Source organism: Falco naumanni, chromosome 4, assembly GCF_017639655.2.
Source record: "Falco naumanni isolate bFalNau1 chromosome 4, bFalNau1.pat, whole genome shotgun sequence".
NCBI lineage: Eukaryota > Metazoa > Chordata > Aves > Falconiformes > Falconidae > Falco > Falco naumanni.
This window is the reverse complement of record NC_054057.1, coordinates 85,609,723-85,629,936: the sequence shown is the minus strand read 5'-3', so window position 1 is coordinate 85,629,936 and position 20,214 is coordinate 85,609,723. Positions and strand designations below refer to the sequence as shown.

General features: G+C 45.9%; 1 protein-coding gene across 1 annotated transcript in view; it reads left to right on the top strand.

Moving 5' to 3' along the window:
• The window catches only part of CACNA1H (calcium voltage-gated channel subunit alpha1 H), a 254,734-nt gene that overhangs the window by 217,243 nt on the left and 17,277 nt on the right, over positions 1-20,214 (top strand). The window contains exons 25-29 of the mRNA XM_040592883.1: positions 656-848; positions 8,743-8,894; positions 11,076-11,185; positions 12,302-12,435; positions 13,018-13,088. Coding sequence (XP_040448817.1) covers positions 656-848; positions 8,743-8,894; positions 11,076-11,185; positions 12,302-12,435; positions 13,018-13,088 — 660 coding nt within the window. The remainder of the gene's footprint in view (positions 1-655; positions 849-8,742; positions 8,895-11,075; positions 11,186-12,301; positions 12,436-13,017; positions 13,089-20,214) is intronic.

The following is a 20,214-nucleotide window of genomic DNA, read 5'->3' as shown; positions in this document are numbered from 1 at the left end:
TAGAATGATGTTACTTGAGGAGGACCGCACGTGCCATAGCACCGCGGCTTCGTGAAAGGTATGATGAATAAGAGCAAACTTCCACAATGTGGGAAACAACCAGGAATGTTGTGAAAGAGACATTGTTAAGTTTGTGTGTTATGTAGCATTTGCAAAGCAAAGTCAAGAGTCTTAGATGACTAAGTACGCCATCAGAGCTACAGTAAGGTAGCTTAACTTTGTACTTACTTTGTACTTAATTTTCCCTTGCTTCTGAAGATCTTGTTACAACTGAGAAACATTAACCATGAGCCCACATCTCAAAAAAAGTAATCTGGACCCTACCTTTAACTAAAATGATCTTGCAGGTGTGATGATGCACATCCACTGAGACTTATCTTAAGCTGTATGAAATAAATGCCAAAATTATTAAATCCTGTAAGCCAACTTGCAGAGGCTAGGACAGGTTTTACAACAAAAGTAAAATTTTAGTCGGTGAGAAAGTGAATGAGAGGAAACTGTTTTGGGAAAAACCTTTTAACTCCTCCCAGTCCTCTCCTCCTCCCCACAAAAGGGTACTGTGCTGTCTTGTTGCTACAGAGTGCCCAACATCTTGACTTATACACATCTTGCCTATGTCTCGTCTCTCTTGTTTTTTAATTCCCCACGTCACCAGCCCATCCAGAACCATAACCCTTGGATGCTTCTCTACTTCATCTCCTTCCTGCTCATCGTCAGCTTCTTCGTGCTCAACATGTTTGTGGGTGTGGTGGTGGAGAACTTTCATAAGTGCCGACAGCACCAGGAGGCAGAGGAGGCCCGACGTCGGGAGGAGAAGCGGCTGAGACGCTTGGAGAAAAAGCGCAGGAGTAAGGAGATATACCTGTCTGGTCGGTAGACTGCGTTACAAACCAAAATCTTTCTGAGCCCTGCCTGCTCCCAAAGCAAGAGTTTCATTTTCCTTTGGTTTTTTTTCCATGGGATTCAAGAGGTTGTTTTGCTTCATTACCTCTTCGGCGGCACCTTAAGTCTTGGGTAGCCACCACCCTGGAATTGTCCTCTACAAGCCTGATGTGAAGCATTACCTGTTTACTTGGCTGGGGAGAAAAATCCTCCTCCAAGCAGAGTCCTCTATCACACTCTGCAAGGCAAAGGTGACCCAAGCACCGAGCGGGAGCTTGCGGTGTGCCTGAGGGATGCAGTGAGTAAACAGCTGCAATGCTTACTGTGTGCGTGAAGGCCAGTCCCAAGGGTTGCCCTCTGACTTAAGGGGCTGCTTGCATCTGATGATGGTGGTGGTTTGATTTATTAATTCTTTTCTTAGACACAATAATTGTGATGCTTTTTAGAGTCCTAGCGCATGGCCCCGCATGCCACAAACATGCTGCATGAGGGTATGAACAAACTGACAGCCCTGGGGAGAGGAATGGAGCCCCAAGATGGGGCTGTCCAGAAAATTCTTCTCAGGAAGATGTCCATTACAAGAGATGCTTGCCCCGTCACACGCTGGGGGAGCCCTTTATTGCTGAGCAATGTGCTGGAACTGGGTTTGTCCTTGCAAACAGTCTACATGGAGATACTGGGCAGATGCAGGGCTGTTAGGGTGCAACAGGAGGACTTTAGCCAAAATGTGCTTCTTAGTGGACTTAGTAGAGACTGTCAGACCAGAGCAGAAAAACACCTGAGCTTGTGCTGCTTCTTGACCCAAACCTTCCCAGGAGTTCTCATGTATTAATTCTCATCCCCACCGCCCCTTGGCAGGCTCCATTAGGAACAAGCTGCCTATAGCATCTGGCGGGTATTTCCAGAGAAACTGCCAGGAAACCAGCCATGCTGACTTCCCAGCCAGTTTTAATGAACAAGGATAGCCTGCCTTAGATGCTGGCAAGCATTTTTAGAGGTAAATGAGGGAACATGGCTTGGCCACTGTGATCAGAGATGAGCTTAGTCAGGGATAAGGCTTGAGAGCTTCTTCTTGCCCTGCTTGCTGCAGCAGTCCTGTGGCTCTTTGCCTAGCCTTGTGCTGCCCTGTGTAAGACCCAATATCTTGTTGTGACAAATGGCTAGTGTCTCCCCCACATCAAGCCATAGGTATACGTTTACAGGTGGGAAAACTGCAGTTAGATCAAATAGCCTTTTGCCTGGCTCTAAAGATGTAGCAGTCAGAGGCTTTGCTAGTACAAACCCCAGACAGTTTCCTCCATCCGTCCACATATGAGTCAGAAGGCCGGCAGCTGTATCCCTCAGAGTTCCTCTCCTGCTCTTGTGCTCCTCTTTATTAGAGCCATGGGAGACCTCAGCACTAAATGTCTGCACCATGGTCTCCACAGTGAAGGCCAAGCCCATTTCATTTTAGCTAGCTGTCAGTTAAGTAGCTGGGTTAAAAGAAAATCTAGATCAAACTAGCCAGCTTCAAACAGATCTCTGCAGAAATTTAGAAGAGTTCAAATGCAATTTCATTTCTTTTTTCACGTTTTGGTTTTTGAGTTTGAGATTGCAGCTAGGATTAGAAGTGGAGGTCCTGAAGGCACCGTTTCCAGCACGATAAGAAATCAGTTTCAAGCTCCTAAGTGTCCTCCTGCTTGTCCACTATTTCTATCCCAATGTGCACACATGCACGTGCACACACACCACACACACAAAAGCATATTTGCAAAGAACATTCAGCATCCTTAGAGAAAATAGACTGGGGCACAGGCGAGGAGGGCTAGCTTAACCACAGCCAGTGCTATCCCAGTGCTGTTCCTGATTAGTAAGCAAACCTTATTACACGCTCGTCTATGGCTCACTGCTTAGACACCAAAAAGAGCCAGTCCCTGTCAAAGTGATGGAGACTGTTTGCCCCTCCTTTATCCAGCTACCTCAAAGGATAGAGTCAAGGAGATATTTCAGACCGCAGACCCAGGCATTGCACAGATGTGGGTTGTAACATTTGACTGAGAGCACGCAGGGAGGAACACAGCTTTCTAGAAGGTGATCAAGTCCGATATAACAACTGAGAGGCTAAACGTTTGGCCATGTGCTGGGCTTCCAGGTGGTTACCTCAGATTGCCTGGCTCTGAGGTCTTCTACCCGCCTCTGTTCCACATGGACAGCTCAGCTTGGCATCCAAATTTGAGTTGTTAACAAGGTGAAATCAAATATCTGATACACATTACTTTTTATATTTTAATGGCTATTTTTAATTTAAATGGGAGACGTTTTCACCTCTTGCATAATTTACAAGATGACAGATTTGGTGAAAAAATGTGGCAGACTCAGAAAGATGTGAGATGTGGTTGGTGCCATGTGTGGCAGAGTCTCTGTGGGGGGATGTCTGTGTGCACGTGTAGGTGGGGGATGCTGCACAGTGACGGCAGGCTGGCCAGCTTCCCGTGTGCCCCAGCACCGTGCGTCTTACCCGTATGGAGGAGTGGGCAAGAGGCCACTTGCCATGGGGTAGGATGGGTACAGGAGACCAGTAATTCTGTGGAGTAGCAAGGAGCCTACCTTAGGAAGCCTAGCAGAGAGCCTTGCTTTTACTTCAGTTGCCATTTCTGGCATTTGGCCTGAAGACACCATAAGGGAGGAAGAATTAGGGGTGTTAACAAGAGCAAAATCCAGCACAGCTAGCAGATGTACTGTCTGAGCAACACCGATTCATCTGGACTCGCCCTGTCTGCCTGGCATCTTGTCTTTGTGCCCTGTGTCCTGTCTGTGATTTCCTCTTTGTGTGTTTCTGTGTATTGGGGTCTTTGGGCATCTGTAGGTCCCTACACACACAGAAACGCACCATTAAGCCATAGGGGGCTTGGGCTCAGGCCTGGAAATGGGTTAGACCTCTGTTTATCAGTGGGGGCCATCCCAGCAGGCCCTGGGTACAAATCCTGTGTTCTGGAGGCTGGGTCCAGTATTTGGACCCTGTGTGCAGAGCTCTGACCCTGGCAGAGGGATCGCTCCGTGGAGGGGCCAGTCCTGCAGCAGGACACAGCTCCTTCATCAGACCCCATGCAGGAGGGATGGGGAATCATCTGTTGTCTGTTTTGGGGTACTTTTTAGGCCTTTCAGGAGCCTGGCAGGAAGGTCCCTCTCAGCCCACATCTCTGCTGTCAGGCACCACCTCAGACCTTTCCAAAAAGTTTCTTGTCTCCCATCTGAGAGCCACTTCCACAAAAGAATTGGGACAGGGTAAAACCCCGTGCCCCTTGTCAGTGTGCCTTGACTCTCTGCTCCTGTGACAAACATCACTCGAGGCTCCGGCAACAGAGCTTATGGACCCAGCATGTCAGCCACAGGGTCCAGCCGTCATGACTGGGCTGCAATCAACGCAGCTGAGGCCAGGGCCAGCACTGAAAGAAGGTGCTGGGTTCGCCAGTTAACTCTGCTCACGTGAGAAAAGATGGCAAGGGGTTAGCACACCATAGAAATGCATTTGTTGTGGTTTCAAAGGCAGAACTGCACAGCGTACTTTTTCGCGTGAAGGTACAAGTTCAAGATACATGAGAATATTTTTCTGACGCAGTCACTACCTCCATCCACTGTATCTACTGTGTTAATAAGTGTAGTGTAATTTAATAATCCTGCAGCTCCTAACCTTTTAATGAGGTTCTCAGAAGACATAGACCAAAACCAGCCTCCCCACATTAAAGTTTTTGATTAAAACCACATGGATAGGCTTGGTCTCCTCTGTATTCAGGATATGGGGCCAAATCCAACGGGTTTGTCTCTGCTGTGAAGCCAGCAGCCCTGGCTCGCTGGGCAGAGCACAATGTTTGGTCAAACGCAGGCAGTGCTCTGGGCTTCCAAGGCTGCAAGCAGGGTCTGGGTGACACTGGGAGCCGAAAGCAGTGCAGGCAACGAAGAAAGAGTTGGAAATGCCAGACATAGCTGGGGGGAGGCCCTAGCTGGGGAGCAGAGGGTGTCTTTCAGAGTATCAGCAAGTCAGTTGTCCCTGGGAAGACCCCAAAAACGGAGAACTTGGAGAAGGAAATGCTTTTTCCTGATTTCCACTCTGTATGAGATGAACGTGGCCACTGCCATGTTTCTCTGAGGCATTTCTCAACACAGAGCTGAGTATCTGAGCATTGTAGAAGGAAGAGGCCAGTTTTGTTTTAAGACCCAGCAGAGATGCCTTTCAAAGCACTGAGTCTAAGCCTTTCTCTCCAGGGGTGAGCAATTGTGGGCAGCACACGGTTGTATTTAAATTAGTCCACCCTCTCAATGCCACAGCTATCTCTGTATCCAGCAGAAACATTCGAGCTGTAACTAACGTTTTGGGCATTGCACATCTGAGTGTTTAGTATTTCCAACTAGGGAATTATCAAACCGTCTTGCTTATTTTTCCAGGCAGCTGCAGGTATAGAGCTTCTCTGTGCCAAGCATGCATATAAACCCATTAGGGCTTTCTAATGTTTCATGCAGAGGAGAATAATGGAGGAGCTGTAGCTAACAATTGTAATGCCAACCTAAATGCTTTTAAGCTAGAAGACAGTGCTTCATTAATTTTCATGTCAGCAGAATCACAAGCAAAGAAGTTTAAATACTCTGCAGAGAGATGAGATTCAAACATTAGCCAACATGTAGAAGTGGGGGCGAGAAAGATCTGTGGTTTTCCTTCTGCATGTGTTTGATGGTTTCTCCTTTCCCTCCTGCATTTCCACCAACTCAAACCATCAGCTGCAGATGAAGGGATACTTGTCTGTGTTTGATATAAGTCTGCTAGTTGGTTGGAGTCTCATCCCAAAAAACATTTCCCTGGAGAAACCAGGTACAGGTTGCATTTTGGCTACTGTAATTAATGATGCATTAGATCTCCCCTGTTTGCTGTGCCCACATCCCCATGGTCCACTGTTCTCCTGCAGACCCCACGTCTCTCGTTGAGCAGGCTGTAGCAGTAGGTGTGTGCAGTGAACGCTTTTACCCAGACTGGGGAGAATAACATAGTATAGTCTCACTAAGAGGTAAAAATATGTATCTGAACTGAGAGGAGGCCAGAGCCACTTGCTGTGCTGTTGACTGAAGTAAAACTCCTGTTCCTAAAGGGACCAGGGATGAACAGTGATCCAGCAGAGCTGGGGGCCTTGAGGCAATGAACCACAGCCTCCCTCCTGCTCAGAGTGGGTCAGAGCTGCAGTGAAGCTGTGTGGCTGATCTCTCACTGCTTTCACCCTGCTGCAACCCCTCTGTCTTGATGGGATTGTCCTGACCCAAGACCAGCATCGCCGAGAGCAGAAGCTGGCCTGTCCTCCCTGCACACCCCTGCTCACTACCATTGGCCTCGCATGAGCAGTATCTCCTCTAATGGACATTGCATGGGTTACTGCACTGAGCATGACAGTGTTGTTGCATGTGTTTCAAAGCGTTGTCAACTTTATCCCAGACTGTCCTTGTATGTGTGTCCCCAGTGGAAATTTCTTTTTCATCTGTTAACCTGGCTTCAGGGGGGTAGTGTATCCTAAATGAGTAAGGCAGTCCTAGAGCTCCCGCATCCCAGGTCAAGTTAAACCTGTCCCAACTTTCCCGAGCACCCAGTTTACCAGGCATAGCCAGCTCTGAGCACTGGCAGAGTATACAGACACAGACCACTGAGATGCTTTCACACAATAAAACAGGCCCACCTTTATGGCTAGGTGGTTCCCTCTTATATTTCTATATCCAGCCCATATAAAAAGAGAGCTGTGTTGCTGACAGGCAGCCTGGAAGGTTTTCTGTTCAGCAGCTTTACAGTGGAAAATGTCTTCTTGTGATTATGCTTTAAAAGTATATAAGTACTTTATAAACATAATAAAAGCCTGATCTTAGGCTGAATAATTAATCATTGACTGCATTTGGACAGGTTAGAAAGCATTTGCAGTCACCTACAGCCTGTTTTCCTTATGTGCTGCTAGGCAGTGTATTCACGCACTGCCCATCACTGCTAATGTTCTTCTAAGATCCATTGATCAACCATTAGTCACTAATAAGTAGTCCCTTAATATAATGCTTGACTATTCAGGGTATTCTTGGACCTCCCAACAAGCTGGTTTATTGTGTTTCCAAGAAGACATTTAAAAAAAAAAATGAAAAAAAAAGTATGTCATAATCTGGAGAACACATGAAAGCACATTGTGCAGGCTTAAGTAAATATCATACTGCAGTGTTTTTATTACTGGTTTTTAGACACATCGGAAGATTATCTGAGCTCGGTAGCCAAGACAGTCCCGCCAGTCCAAAATGACTGGTAGGACTAAAGCACATGAAAGCAACAGAAAAACATTCAAAAACAATTGTGTTTGCTTTCATCTTGTTTTTCCACACCCATTAGCAGAAAAAATAAGTCTAGGTGACCCTGGTCAGAAGGAAATGTTTTCCAAATACCTCCACTCCACTTTTAACTACCAGAAAAAATAGTAGTTGAAAGAGAGCAACAGATTCAGTTTCCCTTTATCCAATTTATTTTAGGGTTTTGGACTCTAATCTGGCATCAGTTACACTACCAAAAAAAAAAAAAAGCCCACTTTTCAAGAGTCACTCCATCTGAAAGATATTAGCAAGATGAGAGGAGTGGAAGACACATTTCAGGGGGGCACTGAGTACTTTTGAACTTACTTCCCTCCTTATTTTTAAGGTGAAGCAACTCCTTTTTCCTAGCTCCTCATATACTTAAAGCTCAAGTTGCTGAAACATTTGCAAAAAAAAACCCTTTCTGTTAAGAGCACTCCTGCTCTGACTTAGTATGAACCTAACATGTCTCTTCCAGTTGCAAAATCTACAGTAATGCTGACTTTGGCCTTAAGTACACTCTTTGAATATTTACATTTCTTAAGTTTGAAAAGAATTTGACTCCATCTGAGTGCCCACAGCCATCTTGTGGTCACAGTCTAATTTAAGAGAGGCGCACGCAGTGAATACAGCTTGGTCACAGTGTCCAAACACTCTTCTTGGAACAGCCCCAGGAGCTTGGTCCATGTGCAGAAATCTCCCCATTTCAAGGAGAAAGGAGTCATGACCAGAGGCAGGGATATAAAATTCTTGTATGTATATAAAAGTCATAGTCTGAGTGTGTTTTTAGATGCAACTATGCCCATGGTGTTATATTTCCAGAGGAGCTTGTGCTGATAGTTGTTGTAGAGACAAATGCTAAGCACCCCGCTCCATTGCTGTTGATGCTCTCCTGTGTGCTACTAACCCTCACGCATGTGCCCTACTGTGCCACAGGCATTGCTGTTTCCTTTAGGCCTTTAAAATACACCAAAAGCCTTCTGTCGCAGAGGCTGAGCTCAAGTTGTGTTCATCTCTTACATGGAACATGCCTGACATCAGCAGGATTAGACATGCATATCAGAGTCCAGACTGACGAGACCTGTCATAAGCCTTTCCTCTAAACTGCAGTTGAAGCTTTGCTGGGTTTGAAGACTTTCTCTTGGCTTTGGGTCTCATTTCCATCCTGCTTCTCACCTTTTCTGGTTTGTGACAAGTCATGTGAAGAGCTTGTCCTCTAGCCTGAGACAGAGCAGTAAGGACAGAGAGCGCTTGGAAGAAAAAAGGACCTGGCTGTCAAAGCTGTGGAGGTCCCTTCTGCAGGGACAAGAGGTTTGGCTCAGCCTGATGACCCCACTGCGGTTCTTGAAGGCCTTGCTGCTAGGTAGAATCACTTGGCCATCTCGTAGGGCTTGCTTGAATCAGTTCTCCTGCGGGCTGTGCCCTGCATCCAGCCAGGTGTGTGTGAGACATGACTCGCAGGCCACGTCGCGCTGGCTGCCCTGCTGCACTCATTGCACTGCCTTTCCTTCTCTTTTTCTGCAGAAGCCCAACGCAGGCCTTACTACGCTGACTATTCCCCAGCGCGGAAATACATTCATACCCTCTGCACCAGCCACTACCTCGACCTCTTCATCACATTCATCATTGGGGTCAATGTCATCACTATGTCGATGGAGCACTACAACCAGCCAAAGGTAAGAGCCACCCTGCAACGTGTCAGCTGTGAAACCCAGGGCAGGGGACCTGTTCCCTTGGGATACCACTGAGCAGCGGGGTCTGCAGCCAGCTCTGCTTCCTTGGGACCAGTCCCTGTTGTTTGAAAGCCTCGACAGGCTCCACCCTCAGCATCTGACTCTAGGGCAGCTCTACCATCCGGGAGCCCCTTGCCTCAGCCAAAACCTCAATTTCCCTGCTGTTCCTTAAAAAACCCAGAGAATAAGGCTAAGAGAGAGTGAACTAAGCTTTTACTAGAAAAAGACCAGTCCGAATATTTCCTCTCCTAATACCAGATGTGACTCACCCTCAAACTGTAAAACAGTCCAGAGTTTTAGCATATTCCACTAACAGATATAAGCATGAAGTTAATGCATGCAGAGCAACATTCCTTTTCCTCAGTGAATTTAGAATAAATCAGCTGTTAGGTACAACCCTTCTTTATGTATCATAAAATCATTCCTTCCCAAGAAAATCTTTGGCATAAATCATATAGCCTGTCCATTTGCCACATATATTAATCTTCTATCACATTATCATTCATGGAGCTCTAGACTTGGCGTTTATTTTTCTAGTATTGCATGGTCTGCCAGGTAACCTGCAAATGCCTCCTGGAAGCAAAGCCAGAGCAGCACCAAGCCACAGGGTAACGTGTGTGTTTTACACCAGCTGACCGTGTGCTGTTCTGCTCCATAATTCCTTTGCATAACAGCCTTTCTTTTGCACATAAATGTTATTTATCCAGATTAGGTCTTACTTATAATTGGTTTATGTTCGTGTAAAATGCAGTGTTGTAAATCTGAATGCAAACCATCACAAATGATACAAGAATTCAGGCTCAGGCAGTGTGTTTCAGATGAAATAATAAATTGTCCCACATTCTTTTAAGTGCCATTTTAGACTGGATATCAGAAAAAATTTCTTCACTGAAAGGGTGGTCAAGCATTGGAAGAGGCTGCCCAGAGAAGTAGTTGAGTCACCATCCCTGGAGGTATTTAAAAGGCATGTAGATGTTGGCACTTAGGGACGTGGTTTGGTGGTGGACTTGGCAGTGCTGGGTTAACAGTTGGACTCAATGATCTTAAAGGTCTTTTCCAACCTAAATGATGCTATGATTCTATTTATTTTAGGCACTGGAACAAAAATAGAGATAGTAGTGAATTGAGGAATGCCAACATCTAAAAACTTTCAGCTCTTGTTCCCAAAAAATCAGTGCATGGTCATCCCACATATCTGGGGTCAGCAAAGCACAGTCATCACACAAATGTGACGAGGAGAGCTTTCCTGTGGCCTGAGGCTTCCCCCGTTAACAAAGCAGACATTGCTTTGCACTCTCCTCGATAGCATTTTATTTCCAGTTGTGTCTGTTTTGATGTTCATTGTTGTCATTTTCTTATTGTAAGAGACCTATACTAGATTTAACTAAATTCCGCTTCCCTCCCTCCTCTCCCCGAATCCCTACCCAACCAAGGAGCTGTTTCACTCTGCAACTATCTATTTTAAGATCGCAGCAAGATTCTTTTGCTATTGTTGGCCTATGGTTCCAATGAAATCCATTATAAACACTCATCATCTTCAAGTATAAACACTGCGGATTCCTGACTTCCGAGAGCAGCTCTATGGAGAGCGTGAACATTGCACCAAATATGGACATACTTTGTCCGACTCTAGAGATGTAACATTTTTCAAGAAGGCAAGACTTAATCCATCTCCAACATTATTTTTTTTTTTGAGCATTTTAAACAAAGCCATTGTCCTAAAGGTTGCCGTGCTGAAATAAAGAGATGATGCATCAAGGCTTCTATTCTATCCAAGGCTAGGCAGTTCAGAAGAAGTAAACCTTATTAGATGGGGAAGAGGTAAAATTTTCTTTCTGACCCAGACCAAACAGTTCATGCACTGAAATTGGAGGTTTGATAGCCCTTGACAGAATTAGCACAACCAGTGTTAGTGCTTACGAATTTTTGTTTGCATCAGTGTCTAATCCTTTGTTTGAGTTTTGCTGTGTGATTTAATGCAGTTTTGTAACTGATCTCTGCAAGCTTTTATGACTTTGCTTCCTGCAGCTCTGTGCCTATGCCACCCCTGTGCCTGCCAGTACCTCCGCAGGGGGTCTAGGAGAGGATAGCTTGGTCTTGTCTAACTGGTGTCTCTCTTTTCAGTCCCTGGATGAAGCCCTGAAGTACTGCAACTACGTGTTCACCATAGTTTTTGTGTTCGAGGCAGTTCTGAAGTTGGTGGCATTTGGTTTTCGAAGGTTCTTTAAGGACAGGTGAGAGTATTTTAAATTCCTGTGCATTTGGAATAGAGCTGTCCTGACCCAGTTTCAAAGCCAGATGCTGGGTAAATGTAGCATTGCTATGATCGTACTACATGCTTTTTGCAAGGAAGAGCAAAGGGCTGTCTCTCCACAGGTGCAAATGTAGGAACTAAACATTCTAAGAACTGCTTTGCAGAAGGAATTCAGGAAATGTTACAAAATTCTAGGTAATTTCTTTCCCCCACTATCTGCCTCTCCACCAGGTCTGACCAGCTCAGCTTAGAGGTCAGAAACAACCTGTTGGCATCAATTCAGTCCTCAAAAGTGTTGTTTTGGCAACCTAAGGTGACAGAGCCCCTCACAACAAGTCTCCTCTGCAGTCCAAACCAGTCCTTTGGTAGACTGCTAGCTTTGTAAAACCTTGGGCAAAGGCAGAGGTAGTTGTGTTCAGCCCCACTGCCTTCAGATCCCAGCTGCAGAGACCTACGGATCTTACTCTGCCTCACATTTAGCCAGAAGCAAATATGTATGAAAGCATGTTGTGGTCTGGTGACTTGCTGGAGAGCAGGGTAAGATTGGACACTTTTTTCACAAGATCAGCTTGTTTGCTTCATTTATCTTGACTGAGTGGCTGAAAGCTGCTATGAGCAATATTACTTCTGAGGGAAACTGGGTAGGAAAGACACTCCATTTCTTCACATCTTTGTTTCTTTCGAGTGCTGCTGTGGAAGGCCCTTTACAAGTGTTAGGCTATAAATTAATGGAGATACTCGAGTGGAGTAATTCAAGAGACAGGTGACATAGCACGGGAGCAGCTGTATTGCATCACATCAAAGGTCCCTCTAGCCTAGTGTCTTGTCCCTGAGAGTGGCTCCGAGCAGATAGCAGGGGGACAATAGGGACCGGGCAATAGGCAGGGACACTTCCCAGTCACAGCTTGTGGCTCAGAGGCTCTCTGTGCCAACTGCAGTGAGTTGGTTTTGTACCACACAGAAGATCATGGGATATGAGAGAGGAGAGGCATTTGGGATTTGCTTGTGCTTGTTTTTAGCCGATAATTCTCTACTCCTGCATTTCTGTCCATGTATGATTTTTTGAGTGTGTGTGTGCTTCCTCTTTGTCTGTCAGGTGGAATCAGCTGGATTTGGCTATAGTTCTCTTATCTATTGTGGGAATCACACTGGAGGAAATCGAGATGAATGCTGCACTGCCCATCAATCCCACAATAATACGCATCATGCGGGTGCTGAGAATAGCAAGAGGTACGGCCTGCTCCATAGGTCTCCAGCCATCACTCCAGACACGTCAGGAAATGGTTTGGCTATTTGGCCTTTGGCTATTACTCCTGCTGTTTCAGTTTGACCTGAGAACAGTTAGGCGCTGAGGCTGCAAAATGTGAATTCAGAGAGAATCTAGGTGGGGTTTCATGAGTGTTTCCAGTGGCATCTTAGATTGGCCTCCAATTCAAACCTGGGATCACAGACCTTTTATACTGATACCAGACAAGGGTGGGAAGTGGTGGAGAAGGCAGGATCAGAGCTTGGGATGATGCTCTTCACTGATTGTCTCCCCATCACTCCCCCATTTTCCTGCTAGGGCATGCTGGAATTTTTGTGGCTTTTGGTCTGTTTTACTGATGTCATTAACATTAATTGGTGTGGGAAGTAGTTGGGATGTTCAAATGTTCTGTGAGCCCTGCCAGGATACAGCGAGCTTGCCATCTGTATGAATAGATGCAAGAGAGATGTGAACCCTCCCTACAAGCTTTGAAATCAGATTTCCATTATGGATTTTGCTTGAAATATTTCCCAGCCCTGCTGACCAGGCTTTGATTCTCATTGTAGTGCTGAAACTGCTTAAAATGGCCACTGGGATGCGAGCGCTCCTGGACACAGTGGTACAAGCGCTTCCCCAGGTAAGCCCCCAGACTTCATCCATGCCCAGTTTGTTCCCCTTGGTGGACTATGCCTTTCGGGCCTGGGGACGGCTCTGTGCCACCGTGTTTGGTGGGCACTAGAAGTCACCTGGGGAGAACATCAGCTTTCTCTGCTGCCACCGGTGCCTCGGTAGCAGAGTTTTGCATGGCACATCCTCCTCACATCGTGTGTGCTAGATGGGAGATCCAGAATTACAGAAAAAGAGTTAACAGAGAGCCAGCTGCTGTAGGCAGAGCTCTTATAAAACACAGATTTCACAGCAAGTTCAGGAAACACAAGGATAGGCAGAGAAAGCTGTTGGTGAAAGCATTGGAAGTAAGACAGCTTCCAACTTAGCAGTTTTCTTTGTGAGACAGGAGCAAGCATATTAATTGACACCTATTGACAGAGGAGCTGCAGTCTTTAAAAGGCAGACAAGGGGAGACTTTCCTGAATCTTAAAAGCTTGAAGTGAGGTCTCAAATCACCATATTCTCATGAGCTGCAAAAGGAGCAAAGATGCTGCCAGTCTTAACAATATTTGATAGGATCCTTCAAGTGTTCAGTTCCTGGGACCACTTTTTCATAGATCCATTTATTTGAAAAAAAGAAGGAAACTTTTTGCTGACTTGCACTCCTCCCTCAAAAAGATCTAAAGCACATCTGAAGAATTCCAAGAAGTTTAGGGTTCCTTTGGTTTTAAAATCTTATGCTATTTAAGCTGTGTTCTGCTAGTTTGTGGGTTTGGTGGTTTGAGACCTTTCAGTCTTTACAGTCAGCTCAGCTGTCTACATATTTCGATTTCATTTATCACCAGGACCCTGTATCCCACCAGACAGTACTGGAAGCATTTACTGCCATGCTTTACACAGAAGTGAGTATCAATATGAGGTGCCAGGCCATCAAGAACAAGGCAGAGGAACCCTGCAGGCTTCTTCTCTGAGCTGGCAGTTCAGAAGCAGCACTTTTAGGAGGCACAAGCATGGTCAGACAAGTTATCAACCCCTCCAAAACATCCCACAGCTGAGTCGCTGGAAGGAGCTTTATGAGTGGACCCACTCCATTCTGTGTAAAAGGCAGTGTAGTCTGTCTTGGGATGGACTGGGAGATTCAGGGGATCCCCAGCCCCGTAGGCACAGGGAGATGGCAGCGCACCATGCTGGGCAGTCACATCTTGATCCGCTCCAGCTGTCTGCAGTGGGATCACATCTCAAAGACAGGATGATAGCGCCGTGGCTTGGCCAGAAGCAGACACCGTGCAGACATCTCTTCCAGAATATTTGTGGCCTTATGAGTATCAGTAGAACTAGTACATGTAATTACCCAAATATACCCCTATGAGTTAGTTGCTAAGTACAAAGAAATCCATGATCTGTTCAAAATGACCTGGAAAACAAGGGGAATTTCTTTTTCTTGGAAAGACCCATTTAATTTTCATCAGTGCCATTAAGATGTTTCTAATCTGAGACATTTTCCCTTTCGTATCCAGATTTCAGTGAAGGATTTTGGCTGAGACTAAAGCATGGAATTTACCAACCTGATCCCTGTTTTGGTATTTCAAGAAAGCACTTGATTTGTGTCTATTTTTTTTTTCTTCTTTCAAAAGCACCGTGATTACAGAGCATATTTCTTTTCACTCCTTGTTTTCCCTCCCCACCCCAAACAATAGGGTGGCTGCAGGCCAGGTTTTTTGTTTCTTTGGAGTGTTTTTTGCAGTTCACATTCAAACCAAAGGCTTTCTTAAAAGGGGAATCCCCAGGGATATTCCAGGCAGATCTTGTGCAGATAAAAATGCCATTTTGTCCTCCAGTGAAATTCAGAAAATGAGAAGAGAAGTTTTAGACCTCTCCAACAACAATCACTCCTCATAAAGTTGCAGCTTTCATTTCAAAGGCAGGGGACGAGTTCCTACTCCAATTTATGTAGCAGCCTAAAACCACAGCTGGAAAATTCTCATTGAATGTGTCTGCTAAATGACAAGAAAAATTAATTTTATGTTTATTCATTAAGGTTTGGGGGAAAATTCTTTGTCTAGTGTATGTAGAATGTCCATTTATGGGCTTGTGATGACAAGGTATTGTCACTGCAGCGCACTATTTTTTTTCTTTCTCTTTTGGGTGATTTTCATCAGCTTCCTAGTTGTTTTCTTCAGCAGTAGATACAGCTTAAGTAACAGTTAGGGAGCCAGCTGCCCCCAAACTTGGAGGAATGGTGGCATTTTGATCCAAGACTGAAGTTGTCATGGTACAGGGTTAATCTCCTCTTCTGGAACTTCAGACTGACCTTGAGCTGCTGCTTTCAGTGCAGAAAGACTTCCTCCCCTACTACATCGTGCTTGTCTGGTAACCTTGTGTCTACCAGTTCAGAGATCTTCTCTATGGTGCCTCTTGAAAATAAAGAGATGGAGTAGGGGAGAACAAGTGAGGAGAGGCAAGAAAGAGAAAAAGTGGTCAGGGAAAGATCTCAAAAAGGCATCTTCCCTGCCCACCACCTCCATGCCCTCTTAGTCCCAGGAAATGTTTGGGATGGTGTGAATCGAGCATCACATTCCTGCCAAAGGCCATTGGTGCTTGTGCAGCACTGGCTCTTTTACCCACTACTGTGCAGTCTTGAGGCAGTATCTCCTTTTCAAACAAGAATGCAGGTTTTCCAGTCTCACAGGTGGTTGACCAAGAGGTTGAGCTAGTAGTGAGGCCACGGTCACCTAGAAAGGCACTACTGGCCTCAGGTCTGAAGGTGGACCCTCATGGTGTACCCTTGTGGAGGACAAACAAAATCTGCCATGGACTTTAAAGTATGAAGTGCTAAAATCAGCTACACTGGTATAAACTTGAAATAGATCCACTGCTTTAAACTGAGCAGCTAAAAAGAGCTGCACTAGTGTGACCAGCTCTGACTTCATCACTTAGACATTGCCAGTCCTAATTAAGCCAGTTCAGTGCTGCCATTCACAGCCTCAAAACTCCCCTGTGGTGGCAGGGGCTTGTTCCTAGCATAACATAAGCCACGCAGCTCTGCACTGAACTTCAGCATGTCTTTTAAAAGCCACCTGGTCTTGTTTTAAGGATCAAAGTGCTAGGGAACCAGCCATCCCCTATCAACGAAGTACATTCTTTCAGTAGAAGTTTAGTCTTTCTGTTAAAAGAATCCAGTGTTTTTAGTCTGAATTAGCCCAGTATGTTTTTTCATCGGATGTAAATTTGCTTTTTTTCTTCTAGAACGTCTCCTTTTTGGAGCAATAAGAGATAAAATAATCTTCCAGTCTGGCAAACAGAACAGCATTGAATTCCTTTAATCTCTCGGTATGAAACAGGTTTTCAAGACCTGTTTCAAGTGTTTTCCTCTTCTTTATGAGCTCTGGCCCCATTAAGGCTATATAGTGAATTATACCACTCATGCTTCAGCTGAATATTCCCTTGCTTGTACATCTGGTGGCTGCATCGGTTTTGTAAGCAATGTCTGCTCTGTAAGACTCCTATTTGATGGTAATCCTTTTAGTCCTTTTCACATCCCCTGCTTTCCAAAGTACAATTCACCCTTTCTGTAGCATGGTCTGCACTTCGCTGCTGGATTTGTAACTTTGGCTGGGTTAAAATGCTCATTGTGTGAGTGAATCCACCCTATGGAGCAGCCCAGCTCAGTACACACAGCACTTCCAGTATCGATTGCCAGTAAGAAAACCTGCAGTCAGTGCTAAGCTGCCAGTGCTCTGCCTGATGGAGAGGCAAAGTGGAATCCAGTCCAGTTGCCATCCTGGCTTTGCAGGGCCAACAACAGTAAAATGTGGAACTTTCCTATCAAAAGATCTGAGTTCTTTTTCCTTCTTTTTTCTCGCTTGGTCTCTGTATGGCACATTAATTAATTGCAGAACTGTACAGTATACCTCTTCCTTGACTTCAAAGCTTGGAACTCCCCCCAGATGGACTCTGTGCCAAGAAGAAAGTTAAGAACTCCTTGTTCTATCAGTGCCCTGAAGGACAGAATCTGTAGTTTGCTCCTGTCCAGGAGTTTTAACTCTTCTTGGTGATGTAATTCCTGTGCTTATCTCAACTTCAGCTTTTGAAGAGGTTTTCTGTCATTGTCTAACAGCACTTGTGGGACAGAAACAATAGTCTGCGTTTGCCAGATGCTGAAAACCCACAGTGACTGTGAAGTTCAGAGAGCAAGATTAGAAATGTCTTAGCAGCAAGCACTGCAGATGAGACGGATTTTGGAAGATAGGTAGGTATGTGCTGTGCTGCACACTGGAAAGAAGTACAAAGATGCCTGAGAGATTTGAGTAGCAAAGCAGAAATCACTAGGTAAAGAAACCAGTGTTGGGCTGGCTGTTAGCACTGGGCTCTGTGGGACTGAGTGGATACACAGAAATGGGAGCTCATTCAGTTCAGCTAGTGGCCTTGTGGTTGCACCAGTGAGATGTCTTTAGCCTCCAAAGTTGTCTGTCTGGCCCTTTCCACTAGTCCTGGAATTCATACGGATGGCCTCTGTTTTCCAAGTGGACAAATGTGTCCATTTTCTTTTGGGTCTAGTGCATAAATTAGCCCGCATTTTCCTGCTGCCAGAATTATTGCTTTGGCTAGAGAGTGCTGGAAGGAAGGTGAGGAGGACTCATGTCCTTGGAAAGGATTGGCAGGGGCTTAGTTTAATGAGAAATTGCTCTTGACAGCCGTCCCGGCGAGCTGTATGCATTGCCTGCATGGACAACTGAGATGCCAAGGTGTGGGCCAGTGATACAGAAATAATTGATGTCAGAGCAGGAAGAAACACAAAAGGAACTGTATTGTGCTTCGGCCAGCCATTGCAAGAGTGGGGCATCAGAAGACACATATTTCATCAATACCTCTCCCAGAGCAGGGAGAGTAGAGGCCAGCAGGATCTAGAAGGATTTGGGCAGGATGACACAGCTGATGCTGCAACAGAGGAGCGATAATGCCCAGGTGACCGGTGTCCTGTTGTATGTGATCAGTGCAACACACTTGCATGTCAAGCTAACACAGCCTGGCACAGTTGCTCTATCTGCCTGCAGATAGGTGCTTCTTACTGGTGTAAGTCAGAGATTGAACTCTGATGGGACATGCAGTGGTGTTTAGCTACTGCAGACTCACTTGGGAGGAGGCAAAATACTAATAGCAGTGAAGTCTGCAAGAGTAAATCAGAGCCAGTCTCCCCAGACCATGCAGGGGAGGTGGGAGAAGGGGTTTTCTGGGTGTTTGGAGAGAAGGGTCTCTTTCCTTACTGCTGAGCAGGGTTATTCCAGGGCTTTTGCAATGGTAGATCACAGGTCCAGCTGGGATGCACAGTGGTGAAGGGTGGTAGCTCCTCATACAGGCTTTCCCTGCTCCTCTGGGTGGGATGGAGGACTCTGCCTCTCTCTGTGTGCCTGTCCCAGGCCCACAGACACTTTTGCCAGCAGTATATGACAGCCAGGATGCCAGAAAGCTGATGTCCAGGAGGAACCACACACTCACCAATGTCTCCATCTTCTCTTGTAGCTTCTCTGAGGTACTTTAGGGCACCAAGAACATCTCCAAGATGTTCTTAACCTCTGCTTCACTCCTTATAGGCCACAGCCTCCCCTCAATGCTGGAGCCACAGCAAATGATGGATAGCCACTGGCTGCCAGAGAGAGGGGTTATCTGTAGTTTTTTCTGCCCAGCCAAAGGCACCATCCCAAGTCAGGGGGAGTGTGATGGATAAACAAAGCATGGGCTGACCTGTTCAGTGCTGCTAGAGCAGAACCACTTCTCAGAGACTGCTTGGGTGACTGGCTGCCAAAGCTGAGGCTGCTGACCAGAGCTGGATCCCTGTCCCTGATGGAGAGTCCCATACAGGCATCCCAACCTTTGGCTGCTGGAGAAAAGAGCCTGGACGTGCTCCTGCCCTGGCCCATTCCTCCCAGCAACATGATTCATGCACGATCTTTTTCTTGTCTGGTCTCAGTAGATCTCGAAGTGCTTTAGAGATATTAATTACCTATCCACAAGGGTATTACAAACGGGTACATTGAGTTACAGGAGAGGAATGACTCACTCAAGGTCACAGACATATATATAGTCTGCCTTCGCTGCTACTCAGCAGCCGCTGGCTGACCTCACTGCCTCCACCTCAGCCCGTCTCTGAGAGCATTCCTTGGGTCCTTCTCCATGCTCAGGCCTTGGAGAAGGCCATGGGCTGAAGAGGACCTTCCTTTCCTTTCCTTTCTGAGGGACATGTAGCAGAGAGCCATGGGCTAGCACTGACAGAATATTAAATCTGGCACTGGCTTGTACTGATTTAGCACAGCCAGAAGCTACACAAATAGACCAAGAGCTTCTGCTGAAGCACCTAAACAAGAGGTGAGCCATTTTGCTCAGCCACCTTCTCTTGAGCATCAGGTGTTTGTGGGCTGCCCTCTCCAACCTCAGGAGCCACCAACTGCCTGCACATATCCATGTGGATGCTGCATCTGCAGGGGGTGGTCAGGGCACCAGGTTGTTCTTGTGCACATGGGGAGCAGCTCTGGATGCCTAGGTGCAGGGTGGGATGGAGTTTAACAGGGAAGGTGGTCCCATCATCCATCCCAGGATCTGTCACTTGCTGCTGTCTCCCACATCTCTCTTTCACATAGCCGTGTTTCCAAATCAGAGTCAGATGTTCTGTCGCTTCCCAAGAGATCCTGTGCACCAGCTGAGCTTTGGAAATACCCATGTGTCTGCTGTCAGCCAAGGGCAGACGCAGCCTTAGACACCAGCAGACACCGCATTAGCACACACGCCTCTCAGCGCTTGTAGAGTGTGCCTATGGCTGTGATGCCTTGAGCAGATACGGCAAACCCATGAGTGTAAACAGGTCTTTGAAGGACTTGTTATGAGACATGTTGATTCAGTAATTAGTCACAATCTTAAATCAGAAAAAAACAGAATCTTTTATAAATGCACATATACAGGAGGCAAATTGTTTATGAGTGAATGTCAGCTCGTAACATGCTTTGCATGTTGAGAGATAGATAATAGTTTTGACTGATAATCTGGTGATAACTTTGATGTTCGTTTAAATTCTTTGGAATTTCATCAATGCCAAAAGTTTGCACGCTGATTTATTAGGCATTAAAATAGCAGTAAAATATTTAGCAGTAAAATATTCAGCT